This window comes from Lontra canadensis, unplaced genomic scaffold, assembly GCF_010015895.1.
Source record: "Lontra canadensis isolate GAN:19392208 unplaced genomic scaffold, GSC_riverotter_1.0 scaffold10, whole genome shotgun sequence".
Lineage (NCBI taxonomy): Eukaryota > Metazoa > Chordata > Mammalia > Carnivora > Mustelidae > Lontra > Lontra canadensis.
This window is the reverse complement of record NW_022631004.1, coordinates 14,363,488-14,390,463: the sequence shown is the minus strand read 5'-3', so window position 1 is coordinate 14,390,463 and position 26,976 is coordinate 14,363,488. Positions and strand designations below refer to the sequence as shown.

Genomic DNA, 26,976 nt, shown 5'->3' with positions numbered 1-26,976 from the left:
AAGCAAAATAATGTTAATAAAAATTTTTAAATAAAATATTTAAAACAGTGCAGAAAACAACATTAAAATGTTTGCATATTACAGACATTTTAACACTTCCACATTCTTTTTGGAATCCAGGCTTTTAAGTCTGGGGAACATGTTAAATTACAGGCAAATAGAAGAATGAAGATGAACTGATTCTAGAGTTATAATCTGGAAAACTATTTTCCTAGAGTCCTACCACCAGATAAGCAGTTACATGAATTTTAGAATCAAAATAATATTCTTTGCTCTTCAAAGTAAGTATCCAAGAATTATACTAGAAAAATGTGTGCATACTGATGTGTTTACATAATGTCATCACATTCTCTGCCCGTTCCACCTAGATACATTGATTTACTGACCTCAGTTATATATTACTATTGACTTTGTCAGCACATTTGACAGACTCAGAACAAGTCAGATGTATTTTAAACATGCAAACATATTGATAATATAACCATATGAATCGTCTAATAAAACTGGGGGTCCATTCTGTTAATGCCATCAATCCCCAACAATGAGCGCAATGAAGGTAAGCAGCACAATGAGCATTTTCACACTCCCGAAATTCATGAAATGACAACAGTACAATTACTACATTTATCAGTAATCAGATCCAGTGACAGGTACATTTTGCTTAATAGGATTTTTGAAAGGATTAAAACCTTAAGCTACAGAATTCTGTTCTACATAAAATGATATGGAAATCTTGTACATTCTTTACCATAAAGATGGAAAAGCCCTCTCACAAATTAAAAAAATTCAAAATACTTTCTATATCTGTTCAAACTGAGTTCCTCCAGCTGATAGCTATAAAGTGAGAACTTTCTCACTTTATACAGAATTCAGGAATTAACTTTAAAGACCAGGCATTGAAATTATTTGCCCATCTTTAAATTTTGCTATTTGCTTCTGATTGGGCATGAGATAATCCTGGTGCAAAAGTATGCTTTATAAAATGGTCATGTATCTGTGGAAACAACTTGCTTTGCCAATGTTTTTAGTAGGAGGAACCATTTTCCAGCTATAGGTACAAAGTTTCATAATTAAGGATTCCAGTGCTAGTCAGTATACATTATGCAAAAAGTTTTTGTTTTTTTTTTTGAATCCCCAGATAATTTTTAACAAATTTATCCCTCACTTTTCAATTCATAAGGAACAAAACTGATACAGGTTTATGTGTGTATGTGTGTCTCAACAGATTTATTTTGATATTTGTCAAATAGTTCACATTATATGACATGGGGTTGTCTGAACTCATCTACACAGTAACTGTCCGATAATAGACATTGACTTCAACTATTAAAATTGTATACAAGGAAATTAGGGGTGTTGCAGTATTTGGTTGCAAATAACTTGCCATCTGGTGTTGGGTCAGAAAATGCTATATCATCAATCTTGAGGAAACAGCCAAACATGAAGCAATTCCTAAAGAGGAAAAGATAATTTAACAGTGGAACAAACTTAGAGTTCTGGCTAATCATTATAATTTATTTTAAAGCAATCCAATTATAAAATTTCAATCCCCTTAAATACCCATGATTAAAATAAAAATTATTAAATGATAGAGATTTAATGCCTTAGATTTAGAGATGGAAGTTTAATGATACCATTTCACAGATGAGCAAACTGAGGTCCAGAAAAAATTCTGCTGAGAGGCAAAAGGAACCATAAAAACCATCTAGCTGGTGCCGGGGAATCCATGGTGATAAGCAATGAATAGACAATAATATTGCTGACTAAAAGCCACAGTTCATTAAAACCAAAAAACCACCATCAATAATTTTAACAACTATTCTCCTCAACCACACTCACATGCTCAGAGCTTTAAGGAGGCAAAAGCTAACCTGTATTTGACCACAACTCTCCTGACCCCGCTTAGCTAGGATTAACAGTTATAAAATCAAATGGTTAAAAGAATTCAACAAAATTGAGGGATATTCCAAAAATAACCAGCCAGTACTCTTCAAATTCTTCAATGCCATAGAAGACAAAAACTAAGAAACTGGTCCAAGTGAAGGAAGATGAAGACGAAAGAGCTAGGACAATTATGTGCAATATGATCCTGGCAGGGAAAAAAAGTGCTATGAAGGACATTTGAGACAAATGCCAACAGAGAAATATGAACTATACATTCATGAAAGCATTACATTCCCATTCAATACCCTGTGTTTGATGACTGAAGTATGCTTATGAAAGAGACTACCTTTTATCTGGTCTCAAGAAATACACACTGAAGTAAGAGGAGCTGAAGAGGCATAATGTATATAACTCACTTCTAAATAATTCAGGAAGAAAGTAAATGTTAAAACTTGATGAATCTGGGCAAAGGTAAATAAGGGTTTCTTTTTACTATTCTTGCTACTCTTATAGGCTTGAAATTAGTTCAAAAAATAAAAAACTAAAGATTGGATTCAATTAGAAGATACAAGCATATGGTATACTAAGCAATTTCATACAAAGTTTACTGTTAAATTTACTAGAATCCAAGGCAAAATATTGGTTTGATTCAACAGGTCTTACTATCTTTATAAGTGGTATCAGCTATGGAAAGAACATTAGATCTGTGGGTTTGAGCCCTAACTCTGTCCTTCTATTTGCCTATCAGTGTAGACATGTATTAATAATCCCAGGTGAGCCTCAGTTGCTTCTTAGATAAAACTAGGAACAATATTCGACTCTTACAAGGATTTAAATATGTATTGCCTGTATAAATGAGAGAGTTGAGCCCAAAGTTCCTCTTAGACAAGATAGCTGCCAATTATGCTGCCTGTAGATTTAACTCATGGACGTGAAAAGAAAGAGATGTTCTCAAATAAATGTGTTTTTATTTTTTCATTGAAGGCAATGTAATTTTTATTCATTATTGCTTATGGATAACCTATTGCTTGGGTACCCAAAGTACTATCTACAGACCAGAAACACTCATCAGCCCCTGAGAGCCCCATAGGAATGCAGATTCTCAAGCCCCACTCGCATCTCTGAATCACACCTGCATTTTAACAAGATCCCCAGGTGACTCATATGCACGTTTACATTTGAGAAGCACCATACTATGGACTGGTGAAGACGGTCTTATTCCCCATATTCCCATATGAAGACGGTCTCATGTTCCCCATGCCAAAGGCATGCATCTCTTAATACACAGAAAATAGAGATAGTTCATAATTAACTGTCAAAAATCTTACAGACACTAATTTTTCTCACTGCTCCCCCTTATAAGGAATGTGTAGGGGAGTAGGATGATGGCCCAACACTGGATCCCGTAGTGGTTTTGTTTTTAAAAAGTGTACAGGACTCAAAATTCTAGATAAGTGCTACTCGAAGCCTGGTTCCTGGTCTGGTCAAAGTGGGTCAAAGATAACAGGATTGTAAACTGTTATCTCGGGTCAAGAGAGTAAGTTTTGCGAAACTCATCCAGCGAACCTAGATCAGGTAGGTACATTAAGGAGGAAGAAATTAAGTTCATCTGTCATGGAAGAAACTTCAAATAATTAAATGTTAGTTGAAAATGTGCAGCTGGGAATTTAAAATAGCAAATCACTATTTTTAATTGAGATACAATTCATACATCATAAAACTCACCCTTTAAAAGTGTACAATTCAGTGTTTTTTTTATATATTCACACAACAGTGAAACTACCACCAATATCCATTCCAGAACATTTTCATCACCCCAAAAAGCAACCCTGTACCTATCTATAGTCACTCACCACTCACCTTATCCTTAGTCCCTGGAAACTCTAGTCTGGAAACTTCTAGTCTATTTTCTATCTATGGATTTGCCTGTTCCAGGTATTTTTTGTAAATAGAATCATACAATATGAGTTTTTTTGTGATTGGCTTTCCCAATTAGCATACCATTTCAAGGTTCATCCATGTTGTAGTACAGGTTAATACTTCATTCCTTTTTGTGGCCAAATAATATTCCATTCTATTATTGCATGGAAATTCCACATTCTATATATCAGTTAATCATGAATTTGGTTATTTATACTTTTTGGCTCTTATAACAAATGCTGTTATGAAGCTTCATGTATTAGTTTTTATATGGACACATGCTTTCATTTCTTTTTGAGTATATACCTTAGGAGTAGAATTGCTGGGTCATACGGTTAAGAGTTTAGTTTTTTGAGAAATTACCAGACTATTCCACAGTAGCTGTACCATCCTACATTCCTACCAGCAACATGCAAGGATTTCAATTTCCTCCATATCTTGACCCATATTTGTTATTTTCCCCCTTTAAAAAAAAAACTTATAATCACGCTACTGAGTGTGAAGTGGTATCTCATTGTGGTTTGGGTTTGCAAATCCCTGATAGGAGCCATATGTATTTTTTCTTTTGAGAACTATGTACTGAAATCTTTTGCCCATCTTGAAGTTGGGCTACCCGTCTTTTTATTGTTGTGTAGTAAGTGTTCCTTCATATATACTGGATATACTAGACCCTTATTAAATGAATGATTTGTAAATATTTTCTCCCCGGGCGCCTGGGTGGCTCAGTGGGTTAAAGCCTCTGCCTTCGGCTCAGGTCATGATCCCAGGGTCCTGGGATCGAGCCCCGCATTGGGCTCTCTGCTCAGCGGGGAGCCTGCTTCCCTCTCTCTCTGCCTGCCTCTCTGCCTACTTGTGATCTCTGTCAAATAAATAAATAAAATCTTTAAAAAAAAAAAAATTTTCTCCCATTTTGTGGGCTGCCTTGCTAATTCACTTTTACATTTAGTTGCACCTGTGAATTATAGTAAAGTCTTCATTAATTATATCTGGTCACACACTAGTCAATGAACAAGTACAATTTCTTTTTTTTTAAATTTTATTTATTTATTTGACAGAGATCACAAGTAGGCAGAGAGGCAGGCAGAGAGAGAGAGAAAGCAGGCTCCCCGCTGAGCAGAGAGCCCGATGCGGGGCTTGATCTCAGGACCCTGGGACCATGACCTGAGCCGAAGGCAGAGGCTTTAACCCTCTGAGCCACCCAGGCGCCCCAACAAGTACAATTTCTATAGTTATTTTTTAAACTTGAATTTTGTTTGTATAAATTGTATTTATTGCAATGTTAACTTTTATTTACATCTGTTGAATCTAATAAAAATTTGGGCTTATATTTCTTGTTTTCTAGCAATTCATCTCATTTTGTTTTTATTAAAGGGTTGGTATATAATTAAGCTAGTTTTTCACCACAGGTAGTTTGAGTAGCTCTGGGTTATCATGTTTCACACTTGGAATATTGTGCCCTAAACTGGGTTTTCCCCCCAGTGTCAACACTTGCCTTAGCCTGACTTTGGTAATATTTAAACAAAGGTGTCTTAACAACATCATTCCGTTTGACTCATTCCCTTTGACTCACGAGCTGGGAAAGGTTCTGGGAAAGCTAATCTGGGTCTAGATCCATTTTATTTTATTTCTTACCTGAGAGTATCTACCAATCGTCGTGCAATACGCTTTCTTCGTTTCAGTCTGAAGACCCAGATTCTACTTATTCCACAGACTGCAGGCTCTGGTACATCTGAACATTGCCAAGCCCGGTGACATTCTTTAGAGCTTGGGGATCCTGGACCAGTTGGCTCAGAAAGGACACGGAAGGCCTGCAATGATATACAGACACATCTAGAGCTAACAAAAATAGCTGTGTTCCTATTTCTTTTTAAAAGCCATTCCTTAAACAAAACTTAAGTATCTAAAATTAATCCTGTTATATACCTTCACCAAAAATGTTAAAATTCTGATACTTTTTGAATTCTTATCCATTTAGTCACACAATGCTTAAAAACAAAAACTAGTGGTGTTGAGATATTCCTACATTCTAGTGTATTATATACCATTATGAAATTCCTTCTGATTAAAAATTATAAAAATCAGACTCTTACTTTTATTTTATTTTATTTTTAAAGATTTTATTTATTTACTTGACAGAGAGAGATCACAAGTAGACAGAGAGGCAGGCAGAGAGAGGGAGGGAAGCAGGCTCCCTGCTGAGCAGAGAGCCCGATGCGGGACTCGATCCCAGGACCCTGGGATCATGACCTGAGCCGAAGGCAGCGGCTTAACCCACTGAGCCACCCAGGCGCCCCCAGACTCCTACTTTTAATCCACTACCTAAACTTCTCCCATTCTCTCCAGCCTCAACCATATTTATGATATCCAAAAAAACTGATAAAACTAAGGAAGATTTTTGCATATTAATTAATACTATGAAATTTGGTTGGTATTTAAGGATTTTTTAAACTTTCTATTTTGAAATAATGTATCCTTCACTGGGTTTCCTCCAGTGGTTATATCTTTCCTAACTATAATACAATACCAAGGGGCACCTGGGTGGCTCAGAGGGTTAAAGCCTCTGCCTTCAGCTCAGGTCATGATCCCCGGGCCCTGGGATCGAGCCCCACATCAGGCTCTCTGCTCAGTAGGGAGCCTGCTTTCCCTCCTCCCTCTCTGCCTGCCTCTCTGCCTACTTGTGATCTGTCAAATAAATAAATAAAAATCTTAAAAGAAAAAATACAATACGAAAACCAAGGAATTAACATAGGTATAATGTATGCATATAGTTCCATGTCAGGGAAAAATTCATCATACCTGTATATTCATTTAAGTAGCACCACAGCCAACCCCTACACAGAGCTACTGTATCATCTCAAAGATCTTTCTCTTGCTGCCTCTGTATAGTGTCACCCACCTTTTTCCCTTCAGTAGCTCTAACGCCTGGCTACTTCAATCTGTTATGTCTATAATTCTGTTATTTTGATGATGTCATTTAAGTGGAATCATACATCAGGTGACCTTCTGAGATCATGTTTTTTTTCACTAGCTCAATGTGCTTGACATCTATCCAAGCTGTTGCATATATCAACAGTTTGTTCTTTTTTATTGCTAAGTCATATTCCACTGTATGGATGTACCAGTTGTGTAATCATTCCCTACTGAATAATACTTTCATTGTTTCCAGGCTTTGACTACTACAAATAAAGCTGCTATCAACATTCAGTCATGGGGGGGTACCTGGGTGGCTCAGTGGGTTAAGCCTCTGCCTTCGGCTCAGGTAATGATCTCAGGGTCCTGGGATCGAGCCCTGCATCGAGCTCTCTGCTCAGCAGGGAGCCTGCTTCCCCCCATCCCACCACCTCTGCCTGCCTCTCTGTCTACTTGTGATCTCTGTCAAATAAATAAAATTGTTTAAAAAAAAAAAAATCAGGTATGGGCTTTTGTGTAGAGTAAGTTTTCATTTCTTTGGGATAAATGCCCAGGGGTAGGATTTCTGGGTCATATGAAAAACTTTTTTAACAAATTGCCAAGGTGCCTGGGTGGTGCAGTTTGTTGAGCGTTAAACTCGTGGCTTTGGCTTGGGTTGTGATCTCAGGGTTGTGAGATCGAGTCCTGCACTGGCACTGGGTCTGGCATGGAGTCTGCTTGGGACTCCCTCTTTTTTTCCCTCTGCCCTTCCCTACTGGGTGCACATTCAGGCACTCTCTCCCTCTCTCTGAAATAAATAAATCTTAAAAAAAACAAAAACAAACAAAAAAAAAAAACCTGCCAAATGTTTTGCAGTCTTAACATTTTACATTCCTCCAACAATGTCTAAAAGATCTAGTTTCCCTGCATCTTTGCCAGCATTTGGTATTGTCACTATTTTTAAATGTAGCTATTCTGATAGGTGGGTACTAAATTTTTAACTAACATCAAGAAAACTTTGCTTTTGAATGAAGTAAGAAATAAAAAGTAGAAGAGAATATATTTGGCTGTATTTGCCTATCATCACTACATAAATAGTCTAATTCCTTAAAATGAAAGAAAAGGCCAAATTGATCACTAATACAAACCAGTAACTTTTCTCTTCATTTTCTGATAAACCCACAAGACACCCTATATTATGTGTGAGTATATGTGGATATGTCTGTATATATCTCATATATATACACACAAATATTGTGTATATATCTCATATATATAAACACACACGTTTCCACATACACACACATATTTATGGGTATCACATATATACACAATGAAAAGGCAGATTAAAAAAAGAAAATAAGGAAGAACGATAAAGATAGTAGAAATGAGGGGTGCCTGGGTGACTCCATCTGTTAAGCATCTGACTTTGGCTCAGGTCATGATCCCAAGGTCCTGGGACTGAGCCCTGCAGCCGACTCCCAGCTCAGCCAGGAATTTGGTTCTTCCTTTCCCTCTGCCCCTCCCCCAGATTGTGCACATGCTCGCTCTCAAATAAGTACATGTGATCTTTAAAAAAAAAAAAATAGGTTGTAGAAATGAGAGGAGAAAGGGAAGACCTATATAAAGGTAAAGGATAAATTTATGCTAATTTCATTTTAAGACATTGAAACAGTATTTTTAAAAGGAGACATAAGGGTAGAATACTATAAAGTCAGGTAAAAAGAAGACATTTGAACTACAGTTCTCTCTAGCTAAAGATTATACTGTAAGCTCCTTGAAGGCAAAAACTATCTCTCTCTAGTCTAGAACAAATGTTGGCAAACTTTTTCTGTGAAAGGCCCAGTTGTAAGTATTTTAGGCGCTTTGAGCCATGTGGTCTCTGTTACAAAAGCAACCCTAGATAATATGGAAATAAATAAGCATAGCTATGTTCCAATAAAATTTTATTTATAAAACAGGTGGTGGGCTTCACTTGGTCCATGGGATGAAAGTTTGCCAACTCTTCTTCAAGAACATTGCTAATTAGCACTTAAAATAGATGCTAATTAAGGGACAATAATTATTTTGCCAGATATATTAACCTGCATTAAGCCACATGTTCAATATCTAGGCTCTATAGATTTGCTCATTTAAAATCCCTGTATTTTACAGCCCGGGTATGGAGATGACTACATGAACATAAGACTGACTTACTCTGCTTACATATGACAAAATACCAAATCTAATAGAAATAAATGACTTCAATTATCCACATGGTCAAAAATACTTTAGTAGGGAAAAAAGTCATTAATGGTGGCATGCTTAAAATGCTTATTGAGATTTCACCCAACTGCTTTATTTTGCTCACATGTTATGACAATAATTTAAAAGACATATACCATACCTGTTTGATGGGCTCTGCAATTAAACACCCAACTACTCTCTTTTCATCAGATATGAAGAGAAAAGTCTTGGTTTTGTTTGGACATCTGGGAACAACTTGGTGGAAGCCCAGTTCATTATCGACCAGTTCTTGGACATCTTCTACCTAATGATGTTAGACATGAGAAGAGATTAATTTATGATTACTATCATTTTAGCCTCTTTTACCTCTATTTCCTAAATTTACACACTCCCTAAATTACTTCACTATTGATGCATGTATCTGTCACTCTGGAAACAGGGTCTGAAAAACCGATTTTATAGATCACTCTCAGTGGAAAGAAATGCAGACTCCTGGGGGAGCAAGGAGTGGGAAGTGCCAGAAGAGATTGTTTCAGCTTTATTCATTGTTTACTGGGGGCACAACATCCCGCCCAAGAAACGACAATACCAATACAGAAAAAGACTATGGGGGCAATTTCTCAATATTAAAAAGCTTAATTTATCTTTCATAAGTGAAAATGAAGGCAAAAGATAAAACAGATAACTGTTTTCTTTAATCTTTTACTGACATTTTGTCTTCTAATTTTTAATTTAGTTTTGTATAAACCAGAATGAAAGTCATACATGCATGTGCACTGAAGTAGATTAGCTCTTAGGAATGGTATTTTATACTTAGGTTGATTTCTTGGTAAGAGGAGAAAGAGGGAGTAGGAGGAGAATAAGGATTAAAAAACTAATGCTCCATACCTTTCTAATAGCATAACTTGGATCACGTGGCAGGACCAACACAATTTTCCCATCCCAAAACTCTGCTACTACACGTTCTTTTTTCCAGCCCTGACAAAAAGAAAAAAAGTCACAGTTTAATTTGAAGAAGGGGAAAAAAACCATCAAATAGTCTGGAGAGAACAAAAAGATGAACAATGAATGCTACGAAAAAAGACACAATCCATGTAAAGGAATGTGAGAAGGGAAATAAAAGATGCCTAAAATAAAATGCCAGTCCTCAGGAGCCTAACACCCTAGTGGGAGACATGTACATAATTTACTACAAAATAAGACGAAGTCAATTAAAGAGCCCTTCATAGCAATATAGAGAAAAAATGATGACTTAATAGCAGTAGGAAGGTGGGGGAGGGCTAGAATAAGCAGTTTTAATAAACCACACTAAAAATAGAGGAAAAAAGGAAATGCATTTGAGTAGCAGGAACTGTCACAAAGCCAACAACAGGATGTACTGGACTAGAAAGGTGCTTAATAAAAAGATGGAACCTCTCCTATGAGAAAAGAAAGAGTCTGGAGAAGTCAGAGAAAAGTTGTTTTTCTAATCCTATCTACAAAGAAGAAAGTAAAGTGAGGAGGTCCAGGGACATGAGGGTTTCCTCAAATCTTTGAGTTTTGTATCCTCATCGTTCAGCTCTGCTCAAAAGGCTAGACTTAGGAATAGGGTGTTCACTCAACCTAGAACAATACTTCTCTTATATTAGGATAGAAAGTTTGAACTGGCACTTTTATTAAAATTCAGCTTTTGAGTATCATCAGCCTCAAATATTAAGACAATAAAACTACAGATGGTATTATTTATGGATCATATATGCCTTTTCAACATCTAAGCAAAAGAAAAAATATATATGTATACACACACACACACACACACATATATTTATTTATTTTTAAAAGAAATATATCTTCTAAGGCAGTTTTATTTTTAGACCAAACTGAAAGACTATTTTTGACTTACAGTGTATTTGATGCCCTCCAGAAATCTGTAGTGATGCTGAACATGCTGCAGTTCATCTTCAGGGCTGGAAGCAGTGTAGATCATGCCGCAAGACTTACACATGGTGGCTCCAAAGTGTTTCTGACCTGCGTCCTGTATGTGGGAAAAGAAAAAGAGAAAGCCCATCTTAAACATATCACAAATAGCTCTATGTTTAGTTCATGTAACCATACACTCAAATTTCTCCCTATTTTACTTTTATGCCAGCATGACTGAAATACTAAATCAAAGTCTGGTTACTATACGCTCTTCCCCCATCTCCTAAAAATAATGGAATGAGAAGAAACCTAAAAATGCAATAAGTTGATGAAAGAAATGAAACTGTTTCTTTGATGGTATAAAAAAAATCAAGATTCCTTGCCTGGACCCATAGTTCTAGAAGGAATCAAATTAAATCATAAAGACAATAGTTAAGATGAACAATAGAGCCTCTTTATTAAGCTCTTAAATGAGAGATGTGAAAAGGCCTTGTTTCAAAGGGGAGGGCAAAAATCTCAGGACTTGTATATTTGTTATATAGTACTTTTTCCTTAAGTGATTAGGAATATTAAAATTCTTTGCCCTAAGAGTTAATTAAAAAAAAAATGTAATACAAATAAAAGATCAGAAAAAGCACAGATAAATTCATGACTATAGGATAGTCAGGAATATTCAATTGTATGGCTTATTAATTTCCATTTTATCTCATAAGGCAATACTTAATGCTACTAAAAACACCAAGTTCTGAATGAATACTGGGGCTGGAAAACTTTTTCTACAAGGGGAAAGACAGAAAATATTTTAGGCTCTTTTTGTTTCACATTCTTCTCTTTTTCTTTTTGCCAACCCTTTAAAAACATCAAAGCTATTCTTAGTTTACAGGCCATAGTTCAGATTTGGTCCACGGCCATAATTTGCCAAGCCCAGGTCTAATACAGTGTGGCTATGCTCATTACATCTTTTGTGGATCACTAATAATTTTCCTTATCTGGAGACAACTTATTCATTAGTATTCTACTAAATTACTAGCATTGCCTAACATTATGAGTCTGAAAATCTACTCGACTAGCTTTAAAGGCTATCACTACAACAAAGCTGGCATTTACAAAACTCAAAATGTCTCTAAACCATGTTAACTACGCTAAGCCAACATGTCTGACTTCATGTTCTGTATGTGAGAGCCACAAAACAGGAGGAGCTTTGTTTTAAATTTACTCACAATGATAAGCTGCTCTTTTGTTCCTTTATTTGTATCTCTGGTATTAGTACTTTTCTGCTCACTGATCTGTTTCAAGGAGTTAGCAGATATGATGGATCTCACAGAAGACTGTTCATCAACTAAAGATCTTTGAAATGAAAGTTAATTATTATTTAAAATTTAATAGCATTTAATTATTTAATAAATTAAAAATGTCTAAGGACTTACAATGAAAACATATATATACATAATACTTGCAGAGAACCTTGCAATTTTTATTGCTCTTTATTGACAGTAACTTAATGAATATGGTTCAGAACAATAAGAAACCTGAAACCCACTCAGAGAAGATCAGTAGTTTCATCCAGGCAAGGTAGTAAAGAATGGCAGTAAGACACAAATCCTTGTCTTCTAACTCAAAATCCAAGGGACTCTCACCGAAAGTATCAGACATACATACATAGCTGTAAGTTGACTTCCTTCTTAAAAAGTGAAAAAAAAAAAAAAAAATTTTTTTTTTTTTTTTTGCTTTACCAAATTTTAGGACATGTAGGCATAATACTACCCACATAGGCATAAAGAAATTCCTAACACCATACAAAATAAGCAGATTTATTATTGAACCTCACAGTTCCACAGGAAGTCAGCCACCAGCATTTCATGATCTAACAACTCTTTACTTGAGCAGTTGAGTGAGGCTAATATATTCACTTGTCCTCATACCAAATGTACCACTCCACTATTCTCAAATACTTAGGAAAAAAATATTTTGGCTGGATAGATGGTGTTGAGGCAACCTGTTCTCATTAGGAAAGAATGTTGGGATTGGCTTACAGAGGTTGTAAACTGGGCCAAATCCAGCTAGCAGGTATGTTTTGTTTGGCTTACACAATGTTTAAAACTTTGGATTAGCTACCAATATTTCAAAATCTAAAGACTTCACTTAAAAATGTGTATTTCCAATATTACAAGAGACACTATAAGATCACCAGACCACTATTTCTTCAAAGAATGTAACTAATAGAGTGCATGCTCTTTTAGATGAGGTATGTACTCTTCACCAATCTCTGTAGGCCAAGTTTGTAACTCTTGTCTTATAATGAAATGACCTTGGTTTTCCAAGAATGAAAGGAATAAAAATCTATGGAGGGTAGAAGTAAAAGAAAATTAGCAGGAAAAAAACAAGGGCCCAAAGCAAGAGATTCAGAGAAAACTAACAAGTTAAACAAACAAACACACACTAGAAAAAATCCTGTCCAATGCTTTAAGGCTAAGCCAACCAACCCTGTTATCATTTGACTAGAAGAATATTTTTCAGACTGATTTGGCATTATGGTTAGAAATATATTTTACATTTTGACCAATATATACACATATATAAAACTAAAAACAAAAAATTTCCACTAAATAACTTACTGTAAATAAGTAACTGTGAGAGATGCATTATTCCTTTTAAAAAATGCTAGATATGATGCTTTTAAACTGACCTGACATACCTCTCTAATGGTACACACCTGCAAAATAAAACACATTCTCTAGGTTGCTTTAACCCCTCCTCTTTATGCAAATTTTGCTAAGGAACTCAGCTCTTCCCACCCCTGCATGTATGACCACAATCTATTTCTTTCTTTTTCTTATAATTTTATTTATTTATGAAAGAGAAAGAGAGAGAGCACAAGCAAGGGGTGAGGGGCAGAGGGAGAAGCAGACACCCCACTGAGCAAAGAGTCCAATGCAGGGCTCAATCCCAGGACCCTGAGATCATGACCTGAGCTGAAGGCAAATGCCCAAGTGACTGAGCCAGCCAGGCACCCCCCTTATTCTATCTTAGTAATTTTAACACTTTATTATATGTACTCATTTAAATCCTGTCTTCCTCCAACCATAACTTCAATGATAGGACTATATGTTATTTATCTTCACAGCTCCAAAACTCAGTATAGTTCAGTACCGCATAGTACTCTATAAATGTTGGCCAAATGAGTGACTGAACAAAAAATAAATGTGAGACAAGGTGCCTGGACAATCTGTAACCTATCTAAATTAAAAATCATAGGTTAAACTATAAGGGATTGATGAGATTTGACCTTTTGGGTCCTACATAAAGAGAAATTTTGAGCAATCCAAGCAATAGTATCCTAATATCTCCTTAGGCTAGATTAGTGTGTGTATATATATATATATATATATATATATATATATATATATATATATATTTTTTTTTTTTTTTTTTTTAAGATTTTATTTATTTATTTGACAGACAGAGATCACAAGTAGGCAGAGAGGCAGGCAGAGAGAGAGGGAAGCAGGCTCCCTGCTGAGCAGAGAGCCCGACGCGGGGCTCGATCCCAGGACCCTGAGATCATGACCTGAGCCGAAGGCAGAGGCTTAACCCACTGAGCCACCCAGGCGCCCCAGTGTATATATTTTTGTCAGCCTATTGCGGCAGGTTTCAATTCACAATAATAGTCATGAAAGAAGACATAGATGAAAAAATGGAAATGTACAAAAACCTGGAATATGGCCTTTGAAGAGAGAAAGTTGTCTACCCAACCCAGTCTCTGAGGTGACAGAAGTTGAGGTGTTCTGAAAGTAGAACCTAGTTACAAGCTCCTTGCTCAATACCTTGCTATTTATCATCCAGTGGGGAGAGAAGGAGCAAAACTACTTAGGAAGATGTTGACTATAAGAAACTTCTTTTCCAGAGCTTTTCCACCTATCCTGCTCACACCTGCCAATGCTCCCTCATCCCAGTCTTAGCTTTGACTAGGATAGTGGTAGCTTCAGCTGGCATTTATAAGAGCACTGAACTGCTGCAAGTTACTCACTCCTCTGGCCAGTTTCCCAGTCTATAAAATGGGGTAATAATGTAATAATGGTACCTACATCATGAAGTTATAAATGCTTATTAAACATGAACTATTATTAATATATTATCACCCAGGAAAGTCAATATAGCTGAACGGGCTTTAATTCAGATATGGATTCAAATCATGGCTACTAAAAGTTGTTACACCTAAGAGTTGTGCAATTGTAACTGAATTACTATCAGTTTCCTCAGCTGAAAATGAAATTATTAATACTATCTACCTTCTAGGTTACTGTAAGAATCAAGTGAGATAAAGGATATAAACTATTTACTATGGGTCAGGTACTATATAAAAATGTTAGCAAAATGGGGTGCCTAGAAGGCTCAGTTGGTTAAGCATCTGTCTGCCTTTGGCTCAGGTCATGATCTCTGGGTCCTGAGATTGAGACCAACATCAAGCTCCCTGCTGAGTGGGGAGCCTGCTTCTTCCTCTTCCTCTGTGCCTCTCCCTTCCTCATGCGCTCTCTCGCTCAAATAAACAAAATCTTTATTTTAAAAAAATGCTAACAATTATTATTGCTCAAACACATAAAGATTTTTCCCTTCTCTCATCTCTTAGGTTCTTACGAAGTTTCTATGACATGACCTGATTTCATCTTATTTTCAATATTCCCTTAGTGGGGAGGAAAAAAAAAATATTCTCCAAATTAAAGAGTGCAAGAAAAAAAGATACCCAGAGGGCCCAAAATTAAATACAACTTAAACATTAAAGAAGAGCAATCCCTACCTTTTTGTACTGACTGGAGACACACTGAAGATGGGATAAACAATGGACTCAGGAGAAACTGGGAGGGGAAAAAAATGACAATAATTTATAACATAAACTCAAAGCATTAAATCATAAAATTTTAAACGTTAATATGACCAAAGTATTCAAATCGCTTGATTTCAAGACTCAACAAGTAATCAAAACCATATGGTATTGGCAAAAGGACAAACAGATCAATGGAACAAAACAGAGAGCACCAAACAGACCTACACATATACAGCCAACCGACTTTTGACAAAGAAGCAAAGGTAATTAAGCTGAGAAAGGACAGTCAACAAATGGTGCAGTCATATGCAAAAAAACCTGACAGCACTTTTCATAAAAATTAAGTCAAAAGGGGGAGGCCTGGGTGGTTCAGTCGGTTGAGCGTCTGCCTTAGGTTCAGGTCATGATCTCAGGGTCCTGGGATCGAGCCCCACATTGGGTTCCCTGCTCAGTGCGGGGGCTTGCTTCTCCCTCTGCCAATCTCCCTGTTTTCTCTATCAAATAAATAAATAAAATCTTAAAAAAAAAAAAAGTTTTAAAGACCGAAGTTAAAATAGTAGTTGACTAGAGAAAAATATGTTGCGAGTGGGCTACGTAGAAAAAAGCAAACTTTAAACTTCGCATTGAAAAATAGAGCTCATTCTCTAGAAACAAGGCCAAAACAGGTCTGATCCGCTGTGGCTAAGTTACTTAACCTAAGTCTCTTTCCTCTTCTATAAAATGGGCATACAAACCCATTTCCTAGGGTTATTGTGAGAAATGATAAACTAATTATGAAGTACTAATTAAACTTTTACCATTTGTATACTACGTTTATGAATTTTACCATATCCTTATGCCATCTGTATTATTTTTTATTCATTATTTTTCTTTAAATGGAATTAGTGTACTGAAATAAATTTATTTTAAAAGAAAACATTATAACTACTGCAAAGAGAAAGCCGTTATTGTTCTGTTACATGTTCTAGTATATCAATAATAGCACAACCTATACTAAACACTTAGCACTGCCTGGCACATATTCAGCACCTACTAAATACTAGTTATTAACAGTGTATTTCAGAATTATCCTTATGAACAATCCTTCTGTGTATATCATTAAGTCCTGTTACGTGCTATTGTTCCAGATTATTCTTTTAGTTTTATCTTTGTTTTCTTCCTATAAACTGCAGTTTTCTCATTATAGTCAACATATATACTCCTAGAATTTATTTCCAAAATTACAGATATAACCAACAAGGTAAAGTTACCAAGAATCTGGTTGGTAAATAAAATGTTAATTAACCTGTCTGTATATTCATAGTTTAGTAAATACTGTTTATTTGAACAATGACACCACGAGTTAGTAATGGGATTTCAGAACTAAGAGAAATTTAAAAATGAAGACCAACCCCTTACTTTAGACATCTCCTCCCTAGATCACACAGTTAAATAGTGGCAGACCTAGACAAAATCCTAAGGTTCCTGATGCCCAATTCAGTGTTCTTTCTATGGTTTTGCAAATTATGCTTATTTACAACAGGGCTTTGATCACATATATATAACACAAATCGTTTTTACTCCTTCCTATTATTTTGGGTAAAAGATAGGTAGGGTAGGTGTGATGAGAAGACCAAGTTCTAAGGAGCCTAAGTAACTCAGCCAAATCGCATAGACCAATTATGCATCAGTATTTTGTCTTAAATTCCAGCCCAAGTTCTCCTTGTCTTCAAAATGCACCGCATTGCTTACCATTGAAAACAGTGTCACTGAGATAAACACAAAGATACAAAACAGAAGCTCACATACTAAATAAAAAACCCCACAACATATTACAGTATATAATTCCATATTGACACATGAATTATCATTACAAGTAAATAAACTCATTTGGAGAAGTTTTCTCTTACTTACCCGCCTTGTTTTCACTGAGAGAATCCTCTGAAGGAAAACACTTATTTTCATTAGGTTTACATTCTCTTAAAGAAACTACTCCATCTAATGAATCCTGAAAATAATGAATAGGGAAAATTAAAGGAAAGTTATAATTCTTAATTATTTTCTATCTCATGAATGAATCCCAATAGATTTATTCCTAAAGCAAAATATCAAGTTTATTATAAATTACACTTTTAAATTGATTTTAAATCCTCAATTTTCAGACTACTTTAAGGAAATTTCCTGTTTACTAAATGTACATAATCTTTTAAAAGATAGAGGCCACATATTTAATACTGTAATTGTCATCCTGTCAAAAACATATTACATTTCCTGGTAAAGATGGTAGATTGAAGATTATAAAACATCCCTTCTATGATAATGAAGTTAAAAAAAAAAATTTTTGGCAAAAATTTCCCCAGCAGCCACCAAACTGGAAGGAACAACCTTCTGTCATGAACTTTAAAAAGAGGCAGCCAAGGGGAAAAAACAAAAAACAACAAAAAAAAACCACTCTGGAGTAGCTGGAGAGACTTCCAAATCCTACCTGTTTGGGCAGTAGCAGGGAAGGGGGGGAAAAGCAAAGTAGAAAACACTCTCAAGTATTTCACTAACACTACTAATTTGGTAAGACTCAGAATATGTAGCTTGGGGAGAAAGGAAAAAACCCCTTTTGATCAAAGTAGAACTCTTATTCAAGACCATTACATCTCAGTAGAAATGGGACAACGCATCAGTTCACCATTTCTCAGGGCACCATAATGAGTTGGGGAAAGGTGATGTACCCACAAATGAAAAGAGGATTCATCCTTGGCTAGGTGAGATGAATACTATTAGCAGGTATTTAACGAAATATTAAGAATCTTGAGCAGAGCTCAGTTTCACAAATTTAAGATGCACAAAAACCCAGCTTCTCAAAGATTACTGAAAACTGGACAGAACCCAATACCCAGCCCCTCAAAAGGAAGTTCAGAAAAGAAAATAAGGCAAAAAAGACAGTTGCAGAGAATTCATCAGGTCTCTGTATAAATGTTCTCTATTACCAAACAGATAGGGAGAATACTAACCAGAAGATGGATGGGTGGAAATGCAGAAACTCCCCCCGACACCACCACTTGGTTTTGCTAAATTGAGAATTTTACCCTGAATTGTGCATGTTTAAAAACTTAGGTACATTTATGTAAAGTCCACAGATATAAAGTATACAATCTGATCAGTTTTGATAAACTTAAACACTTATATCACCAAAACCCAAAACTCCAGTCAAGATATAGGGGTGCTTTTTGACAGAAAAAATAGGAAGAATTAGTAAAATCATAATGTCATGGCTTAGCCAGCAAAAACAAGGTATTAAAAAAAAAGTTGTACTTTGTCTTCTCTAAATGTTCTACAATCTAGCACTTTAAACAATGAGCTGAAACAAACAAAAGCAATATGCTCATACACTGAAAAACTACTACCCTGGTTTTGTTATTTCGACTTTCTAAAAATACTACCAAGTAAAAATTGCTAAGCTTCTTTGGACTTTGGTAATAAGGAGATTTAATGAAATGCATACCTAATGCAAGAAAATGTTTAGGTTTCCTTAAGCCAAAAAAGAGAGCAAAAATCCCATCATTCCACCCTGCCCCTATATTCTTTTATGGTGATTAAACATACTATTTGGCTTCATAAAATAGTCCTTTGGACAATAAAATAAAATTTTTTTCAACCATGTTATGTATACATATATATTACGTATACTGAAGTTTTAGTTATTTTTAAAGTTACATATTTGGTTTTCTTTACCTTTATTAATTTTTCTTCATTTTTACTTCTTGCATGAAGCAGCTCGACGTTCGGTTCTTTTTCTAGTAACAAGCACTTTGGCACTTGCCTTGTCTCAAATTTTTTTCTTTTACTGACGGTCTCTACATCAGAATCTTCAATCACTTCTGATATATTCTTTTGTGTGAGTCCCAATAATGGCTTGTTTTCCAGAGACAATTTTCTAAGACAGGGCTTTTTTCTACTAACAAAAAATGCCGCTCCACCCTGAAGTGTAACTTGCGGTTTGACTTTTTGGCTTAGAACCCGAGGAGCATTCAGATTATTTTGAGCTGAATAATAACTATTCTCTTTCTCTATAATTGGCTTATAGGCCACTCGATTTTGCTTGGAATTTTTAGAATTCTTTGATAGAGGCTTGATGCATTTATATTTTGGTTGACACTTAGAAGTTAAACTCTTTTGTGGTTTTTTATTCAATCTCTTGGAGCAGACTGGTTTTCCCTGCATTTCTTCTGTCACAACGGGAAAAGATTTGTCTTCATTATTAGTTTTTAGGCAAATGGATCTACTCTCTTTTATCAGCTTTCTTTCTAATGGGTTGAGGTACCACTTGTCTTTGTTGTAAAAGGATACAGTAGACACAGCAGATTTAAATGGCGAACCTTGATTTGCAGGTGGAAATTTGGTTTTTTTAGTTGTTTCGAGTGGACTTGAAAGGAAATGGCCTTGTTGAGAGCAATGTGCCTTTTCTTCACTGTTATCACTCCTTTGGCAAATGTAATTTTGATCAGGTGATGGAAGTATATTCTCAGCAAAGTCCAGAATTAATTTCTTTGATGGAATGTCTGATAATAGGCTATGAAAAGAAACAAAGTCCATTTTTAAGTATCATCTTGCTTCAATTTTATGGCAATCTACTGCTAAGTAATAAACAACCATATTTGTATGTCATACTAAAAATAATACATCTTCTCTACCAAACATCCCATCCATACACATTATCTATTAAACAGGGTTATCAAATTGTGTCTTTACCAAAGCATTAAAATATTTTTCAAAAGTAAACTCCCAATAATGCTTGCAAAAACAAACACTGTTAATAAAAAAGCTTTTATATTGTGGCACGCCCTTGCTTTAAAACCTATTTCTAAGTTTTGGCCATATATTCAGAGCTCACCAGGCTTAACTGGCTACAAGTTCCCTAAAATTATTAATTCTATGTAATAAACTGACCCTCTCAAGCCTGTTCTGTGCAGAGTAATTTATCTCCTATTATGACATGTAGTAAGCAGTGAGTAAACAGACTTTCTAGGATTGTTCACAGAAAAGTACTGAATGAAAACCACTATGTTAATTATTATAAGAGAACAGAGAGGAGGAAGGTAATAAAAGATTTAACATACATTTCCAAGTCAGAGAAAACAGCTCTTCCTGATTCTCTCCAAAGGCACTGAATAATTAATTTTGAAAGTTTACAGTATTTCCAGATTCGAATTGGAATTTAAAATGTTGCTATAGCCACAAGTAGACAAGTGGAATAATGGAGATTTTAAGAAAAAGAAAGGAAATATAAGAAAGACAAAAAGGTGGATTTTACTTTTTTAGGAGTTTCTAACCACGGGATGAGACTCACTTCTCATAGTTTGAAGAATGCTGCTTCCTTTTTCTTGGAGTAAAAGCTGACATCTTCTTAACTGAACTCCTAAAAGCAACAGAAAAATTATAACAACCAAATTAAATCAATATGTATAAAAGTCACTGTATCAAAATTATACTTTTAGAGTCTGAAAAAGTTTTTCTGATGGATGAGGTACTTTAAAAAGAAAATAACTTTAATAAATATTTAAACCGTGAAGGTTTAAAAAAAAAAAAAAAGGAAAACACTGGCTCACAGTAGCATTTAAGAAATAAAAGTAGAATTAGTACATCTGTTTCAAGCTGAAAATGATCCCACCAAGGAAGAAGTTTTATTTGTTTGTTTTGTTTTTTTTAAATTCCATTTCAGGGCACATTTTCCCCTTTAGTTAGCCTGATTAATTAACACCAAGTTTAAATACTTTACCGGGATATCTTCCTGTGATTTCCCTCACCAGACCCCACACTTCCTTAATACGACATTTAACACATTTTCTTGGTGGTTTAACTGTCTTCCTCAACAGCCCAAATGCTCAGTGAAGGCAGAGACCGTTTCTAGCTTTTTCTTCAGAGTTCATGCAAGAAAATGGGTTTAGCATAATCCTCTCCCATCTTCCTGAGGAGCCTAGAGCAAGCCGCTTGTTCCTTGTTTATAAAAGACTAGGAGCTCCTCCCGCTGCTGAAAATAAACACAATCCTGCACATTAATTCTCGAGCATGAGAGAGCCTGGTTATGTTGCTCAGTAGTTTCTCCTCCTTCCTTTGGATTAGGTACATTAAAAAAAAAAAAAAAAGTAAAACACAGGCAGGATTTCAAGGTTAAAGAGAAAACAGGGGTCTCTGGAACTCAGAGGTCGAGCCCCTGCTTAAGAGAGGACTCTTCTGGAGAGGAATGAAGAAAGGTATGACAGAAAAGCGCGCCTGTCCTCAAACCCTGTCAAGGCAAAAAGACAAGAAAACCCTAAGTCAGAAAAATGGAAACCCGGTGACCTCAAAGTGCGGAGAACCCCCGAGAGGTTTCGGTCTCGAACCGCCGCGGCGCCAAGCCCTCAGCTAAAGCCCTTTTTCCCTGACATTCACCCGCACGTTCCACAGAATCTCCAGTTCTCCTCAGTCTTCCGCCCCGCGCCTCCGCCCCCGCAGCCCTCACCTGAGGTTGGAAGCCGGGAATCTCTCTCCCGTGGAGCCCGTTTCTCCTCCACTGTATTCAAATTACCGCGCGCCCGTGAAGGCTGAAGCCGCTGCGTTTTGATTCGCCGCTTTTCAGACCCTCCAAGGGCTGGCTCGGTGATTGGTCGCTCATTAGCCGTTGCCCCGCCTATCCGGGAGGGGGGTCTCCAAGATTCTCCCGCCCTTGGCAGGTGAACCGCTCTCTTCAGGCAAGGAATCCACACCTTCCATAATCCCTTGCGGGAGCGCCGGACTCCGTTCCCTAGGTCTGGTTTAGATGCATTCTGGGGATTGTAGTTTTCGGCGGATAAAGTCACCCTCTTGAGGTCGAGGCACCTTCTGGGGTTACTGGTTTAGCATGTTTTTGTAAAGTAGCCTCCCCAAGATTCTCGAGGCAGTTATCTTTTACGTTCGAAGCTTTGTTCATTAACTATTTTTATTAGTAATATGTTAGATTTCTAGTTCATTTTTTTATTTTTCAACCTAAGTAAAAAAAAAATAATAAATCTTGGCTCTAAACATCTGTGACGTGCCGGGCAGTCTCACACCCTTTACGAGTTTTATTTCATTTACTTCTCGTCACAACCTGTGAGATATGTATTATCATTCCCATTTTACTGAAACTAAAACTGAGGGCCCGAAAACAATTACTATTTATAGGATATAGCTAGGTTCTTGCTTTGGGAAGCCCTGTGGTTCTTAAAGTACTCATGGGCTGTGAGCTACTGTTACTATCTTTGTGTCACCAGATCCTGGTAGAGTCTTTGGCACATTTTTAGTTCTAAATAAATTTGGTTGAAGAATGCACTTTTCTTCATAGAACGTAGTCTGTCGGAGTGAAGAGAAACCATCAGGTCAAAACTAGGGGAGCTTTACATAAGTAATATTATTCCCACGTGACAAAAGCAGTTATATTTCTAAGGTTCATTGGTTTGGAATTTGCCCTATCACACAGGTAATGGATGGCCCATCATAGAGTTTACAGCAGAACAGTCCTGAGTCCAAACCCCAAGAAGTATATGCCTCTGGGAATATCATTAACAAATCAGTTTAGTCAACCGTTCACTATGTTCTAAACCATGTACAACCATTTACACCTGTTAACTTACTTCACCTTGGAAAAATAACCTATGAATTAGTTGCTGTATTCATCTTCATTTTGCAGATCAGGTGAGTGAAGCACAGAATGTGGCCAACAAACGCCTTGTAAGTGGCGGAGCTAGAATATGAATAGTGGAAGCATCTGGGTTCATTTCAAAATAAAAAGTTTCTACTACGTGCCAGCTACTGTGATTGGCGCAGGGAAGACTGTGAAGGAGGCAGTGGTTTCAGCTGTCCCGGAGCCCATCAGGGGGTGATGGGTAGCAGTGAACAACCAACAGATAAGCCTCAAGACCGCTCACTTGGTGGTGACTCTAAAAGCAACGTCGGCCAAAGGCATTTTTTCTTTTAAGAGGATAGAATTTCCTCGCTGCGTTTTCCAACTACGAATTGTCCTAGCTCCATCTACTTTCCTTCTTCAACCCCCAAACCAGTGAACGTTATTAGCCCGCCCGCACCCTTCCCCCACTCACCCACTCGCCAGGATTAAAGATGGCGCCAACGGCTGGCGTTATGACGCGACCCGACGTCCGCCGGAAGTGCGCGAGGAGTTCCGGGGAACAGGAGGCCTCCTCTCTCTGGTATCCTGAGCTAGCGAGTTGAGTGCCGCTGTTGCGCGCTGGAGTCCCCGCGCCGCCGCCGAGATCATGGTGTTCTACTTTACCAGCAACAGCGGTGAGTGGGCGCCGTGATCTCCTCCGTCCCTGCTCTACAGCGCGGCTCCGAAGCCGGGACCCCCGGCTGTTCAGCCTGAACTTCATCTTAAAGCTGCTCCTCCTCGGCAGTGGGGGCTTCTTCCTGCGCCCTTTCGGTCCCCACTTTGTGTCCGTCCCTGTCGTCCCCCTGTGCCCCTTGTCTGGGTCTGGGGGAGTGTAGATGGACCATCACTCCTGCTGTCTTTGCATCCGGGAGTTCTTTTTTCTCGGGAAGACCTCCCTTCGCTATCTGGAATTGGGCAGAGTTTATGGGCTTCTTCACACCCCCGTCGCAGGTCTCACCTCCACCTGCTTGACATTTATTCTGACTGCGTCCTGGTAATTACCCACTTGGAGAGAGAAGGGGCTTACCTGCCAACCACACTGCCTTCCAGGAAGTGCGCCTTACCCTTCTAGGATATTGTTGTAGGTCCTGGAATGCAACAGAAAACAGTAAAAAACAAAACAAGCAAAAACAAACAAACAAAAAACCGTGGAGTGGCGGTACAGCCACTCACTGGCTAGAGTTGATGTCCCAGATCTCAAAATTTGACACATGATAGTGTTTCTGATTTGTCTTTGGCAGCTAAGGAAAGGGTGCTTTTAGTTCCCAGGAAATGCTGTCTTGACCTCGTTTTTTGTGCTTATGTTGTTCCTTTTGCCTGATCAATCTCATTAACTCCCCTAAGACAGCTCTGGCCCATCTTTTACAAATGCCTCTCCCAACCTAACCCAGAGATTGCTTAGCTAAACCTCTTTGGGGAACCTCCTTAACACCCCCTGTGTATCTTTGGTATTAGATGCTGTCTGCTTAATCTAGAGTGTAAGCTTCTTGAGGACAGGGGCAGTCTAGTGCCTGGCTTATAGTAGTTAATAAATGCTTATTGAACAAAGGTATTTTTTGACCTAGTCACAGCACATACTATTCTGTTGTTACTCTCTCTGCTTGCTTGTTATACGTGAGACTGAAGCAAAACCAGCCTCATGTTGTTGAATAAGGTGATACTTTCTCTAAAGATGAGAACATTAAGGCCCAGGGAATTTGCTCACAGACTGCCCCCATCCTCGTTCCATAGCACTGTCCCATCTCATTTTTTTCAGTAGTCTAGACTTGACAGTGTGCCATAAGCCATTTGTTTGCCTTTATATAGTTGTTTTGTCTTACCCATATTATTAAAATTATCAGAAACAATTCACACTAGCTGGACAAGCTGTTAAAGGCCTCTAATAGTATCCTCCCTTTTTTTTGTTTGCTAACTTTGTCCTAACTCCAATCTCTTTTTAGCTTCTCCACTCATGAGAGTTCCCAACAATATAGGTATCCAAAGAAGAAGCCCAACAATGAAATAAAAAATATAGGCGGGCTTTATAGGTACTACATGTATTTTATGTTAGCTGCTTTATTCTCCTTAAAGCCATTCAAAATTCTTTGAGCACTATTTGTACTTACACAGATGCCCATAATAGAGCAGTGTTTTAGCAAATTATGGGTCGTGTTTTCCTCATTGGCTTCCATTATAAGGTCAGAACTGCTTCCCGTTGGAAAAATATTTGGCCTTTAAGTCTAACAAAAATGCACTTGGGCAGCAAATCTTTTAAAATTGCAAAGGGGCGCCTGGATGGTTCAGTTGGTTAAGCGGCTGCCTTCAGCTTGGGTCATGATCCCGGGGTCCTGCTTCTTCCTCTCCCTCTACCCATCTTCGTCCTCCAGGCTCTCTGTTGTTCTCTTGCTCTCCAATAAATAAAGAAAATTTTAAAAAATAAAATTGCAAAGTTAATGGAAAAATTATAACTTTGTCAGTAAAATAGTAATAGAACTTTAACATATCCTTTTAGAGAAATCGACTTGAACATACAGATTCTAGGAAAGTACTTGCCAAGCTTTTCAGACAACTTAGGGTTTACTGTATAAAAACTTTTTTTTTTAAATGGGGAGAAAATCTCAATACAAAGTTACTGCTTTTCCTTTTAAAATTAGTATCTGACTAAAATCTGTTTGACTTAATTCGTGTTTCATGCTCTGTCATAATGGAATAATGAAACATTAGCCTTACTGTATTTCCACTGTCAAATTCAAGACCATCTGATTTATGGACCCACACAGTATCTGCACTTGGCTCATAAGTCCATCTGTACTTCTGGTACCTTTTGATTGCATCTGTAAATAATGAAATTATTTCAGAGCCTCTAAAGTTGGATTGGTTGCTACACCTGAATCCTCTACCTTTAAGATGACTATATTCCATACTAATCAACCTTATTCTTTGGGCAAGAATAACAAAAGTACTAGAATAATTCAATTTACTTTTCCTTTATCCCTCTTAACATACACGGGAACTTCCTTCAGATTTCTTCCTGAGCAGTCATTTTCCTTTTTTTTTTTTTTAATTTTCTCTTTTGACTAATTTCAGTCTTTCAGAAAAGTTACAAAAATAATAAAGGATTTCCTTTATAACCTCTTAGATCGCCCAAATTCTAACATTAGAACTTCTTTCTTTCCTTCCCTCCTTATTTTTCATCTCCCTCTCTCCACACGTGTGTGCACACATGTGCGCACACACACACACTTTTTTTTCTTGAGCCATTTTTTGGTAAGTCACATTTTACCCCTAAATACTTAAGGATTTTTTCCCCCGAAAATCAAAGATGTTCTGTTATCAAAAAGCATTCCTCGTTATCAAAATTAGGAAATTAACATTGCAGCAATACTACTAACTCATCAGCTTTTTTTGGTTTTCATTGGTGTCCTAATAATGCATTCATAACAAAGGAACATTACAGATCATTGTTGCATTTGGTTGTCATTTATTACTCTTCAGCCTGTTCTAATCTGGAGCAGTTGCTTAGTCTTTGTCTTTCATGATGCTTTTGTTGAAGAATTATTTTGTAGAATGCCTCTCAGTTTGCATTTGACTTATGTTCTTAATCACCTCATTTTTATAGGTCAACCATCCAAATAATTGTCTGTTACTCTCTTGGCTACAATTTAGGTGGCTTAGCCTGCACAAACAGCTTTATTTTAATCATTTGAAAAATTACTTTCCTTCT

General features: G+C 37.0%; 2 protein-coding genes across 5 annotated transcripts in view; one reads left to right on the top strand and one right to left on the bottom strand.

Moving 5' to 3' along the window:
* Positions 1–51: 51 nt before the first annotated feature.
* Positions 52–22,557, bottom strand: ESCO2 (establishment of sister chromatid cohesion N-acetyltransferase 2). Of its 3 annotated transcripts, none has more exons than XM_032855674.1 (11): positions 22,113–22,557; positions 20,961–21,029; positions 19,346–20,183; positions 17,534–17,627; positions 15,614–15,671; positions 12,039–12,165; positions 10,802–10,933; positions 9,808–9,897; positions 9,080–9,223; positions 5,437–5,612; positions 52–1,452 (listed from the first exon to the last, which is right to left on the bottom strand). In XM_032855674.1, the coding sequence occupies exons 2-11, from the start codon at positions 21,011–21,013 to the stop codon at positions 1,320–1,322; spliced, it is 1,845 nt and encodes a 614-aa protein (XP_032711565.1). In that variant the 5' UTR covers positions 21,014–21,029; positions 22,113–22,557; the 3' UTR covers positions 52–1,319. The 3 variants fall into 3 exon arrangements, with proteins under 3 accessions (XP_032711565.1, XP_032711566.1, XP_032711567.1); XM_032855675.1 differs by lacking the exon at positions 22,113–22,557 and adding an exon at positions 21,953–22,015; XM_032855676.1 differs by lacking the exon at positions 22,113–22,557 and adding an exon at positions 21,390–21,581.
* A 1,227-nt stretch (positions 22,558–23,784) lies between these two features.
* The window catches only part of CCDC25 (coiled-coil domain containing 25), a 39,001-nt gene continuing 35,809 nt past the window's right edge, over positions 23,785–26,976 (top strand). For both annotated transcript variants that reach the window (XM_032855673.1, XM_032855670.1), the window contains exon 1: positions 23,785–23,908. In XM_032855673.1, the coding sequence (XP_032711564.1) occupies positions 23,881–23,908 (28 nt within the window). In that variant the 5' untranslated portion in view covers positions 23,785–23,880. The remainder of the gene's footprint in view (positions 23,909–26,976) is intronic.

What these genes read in the sequence shown, in the direction of transcription:
- ESCO2 (XM_032855674.1), bottom strand. Translation starts at nt 21,013, where the DNA reads ATGTCAGCTTTTACTCCAAGAAAAAGGAAGCAGCATTCTTCAAACTAT. An exon ending in CATTCTTCAAACTATGAGAA is followed by an intron (nt 20,184 to 20,960) that starts GTGAGTCTCATC and finishes TTCTTTTCATAG; the next exon opens with CCTATTATCAGACATTCCAT. An exon ending in TCTCCAGTCAGTACAAAAAG is followed by an intron (nt 12,166 to 15,613) that starts GTAGGGATTGCT and finishes TTCATTTCAAAG; the next exon opens with ATCTTTAGTTGATGAACAGT.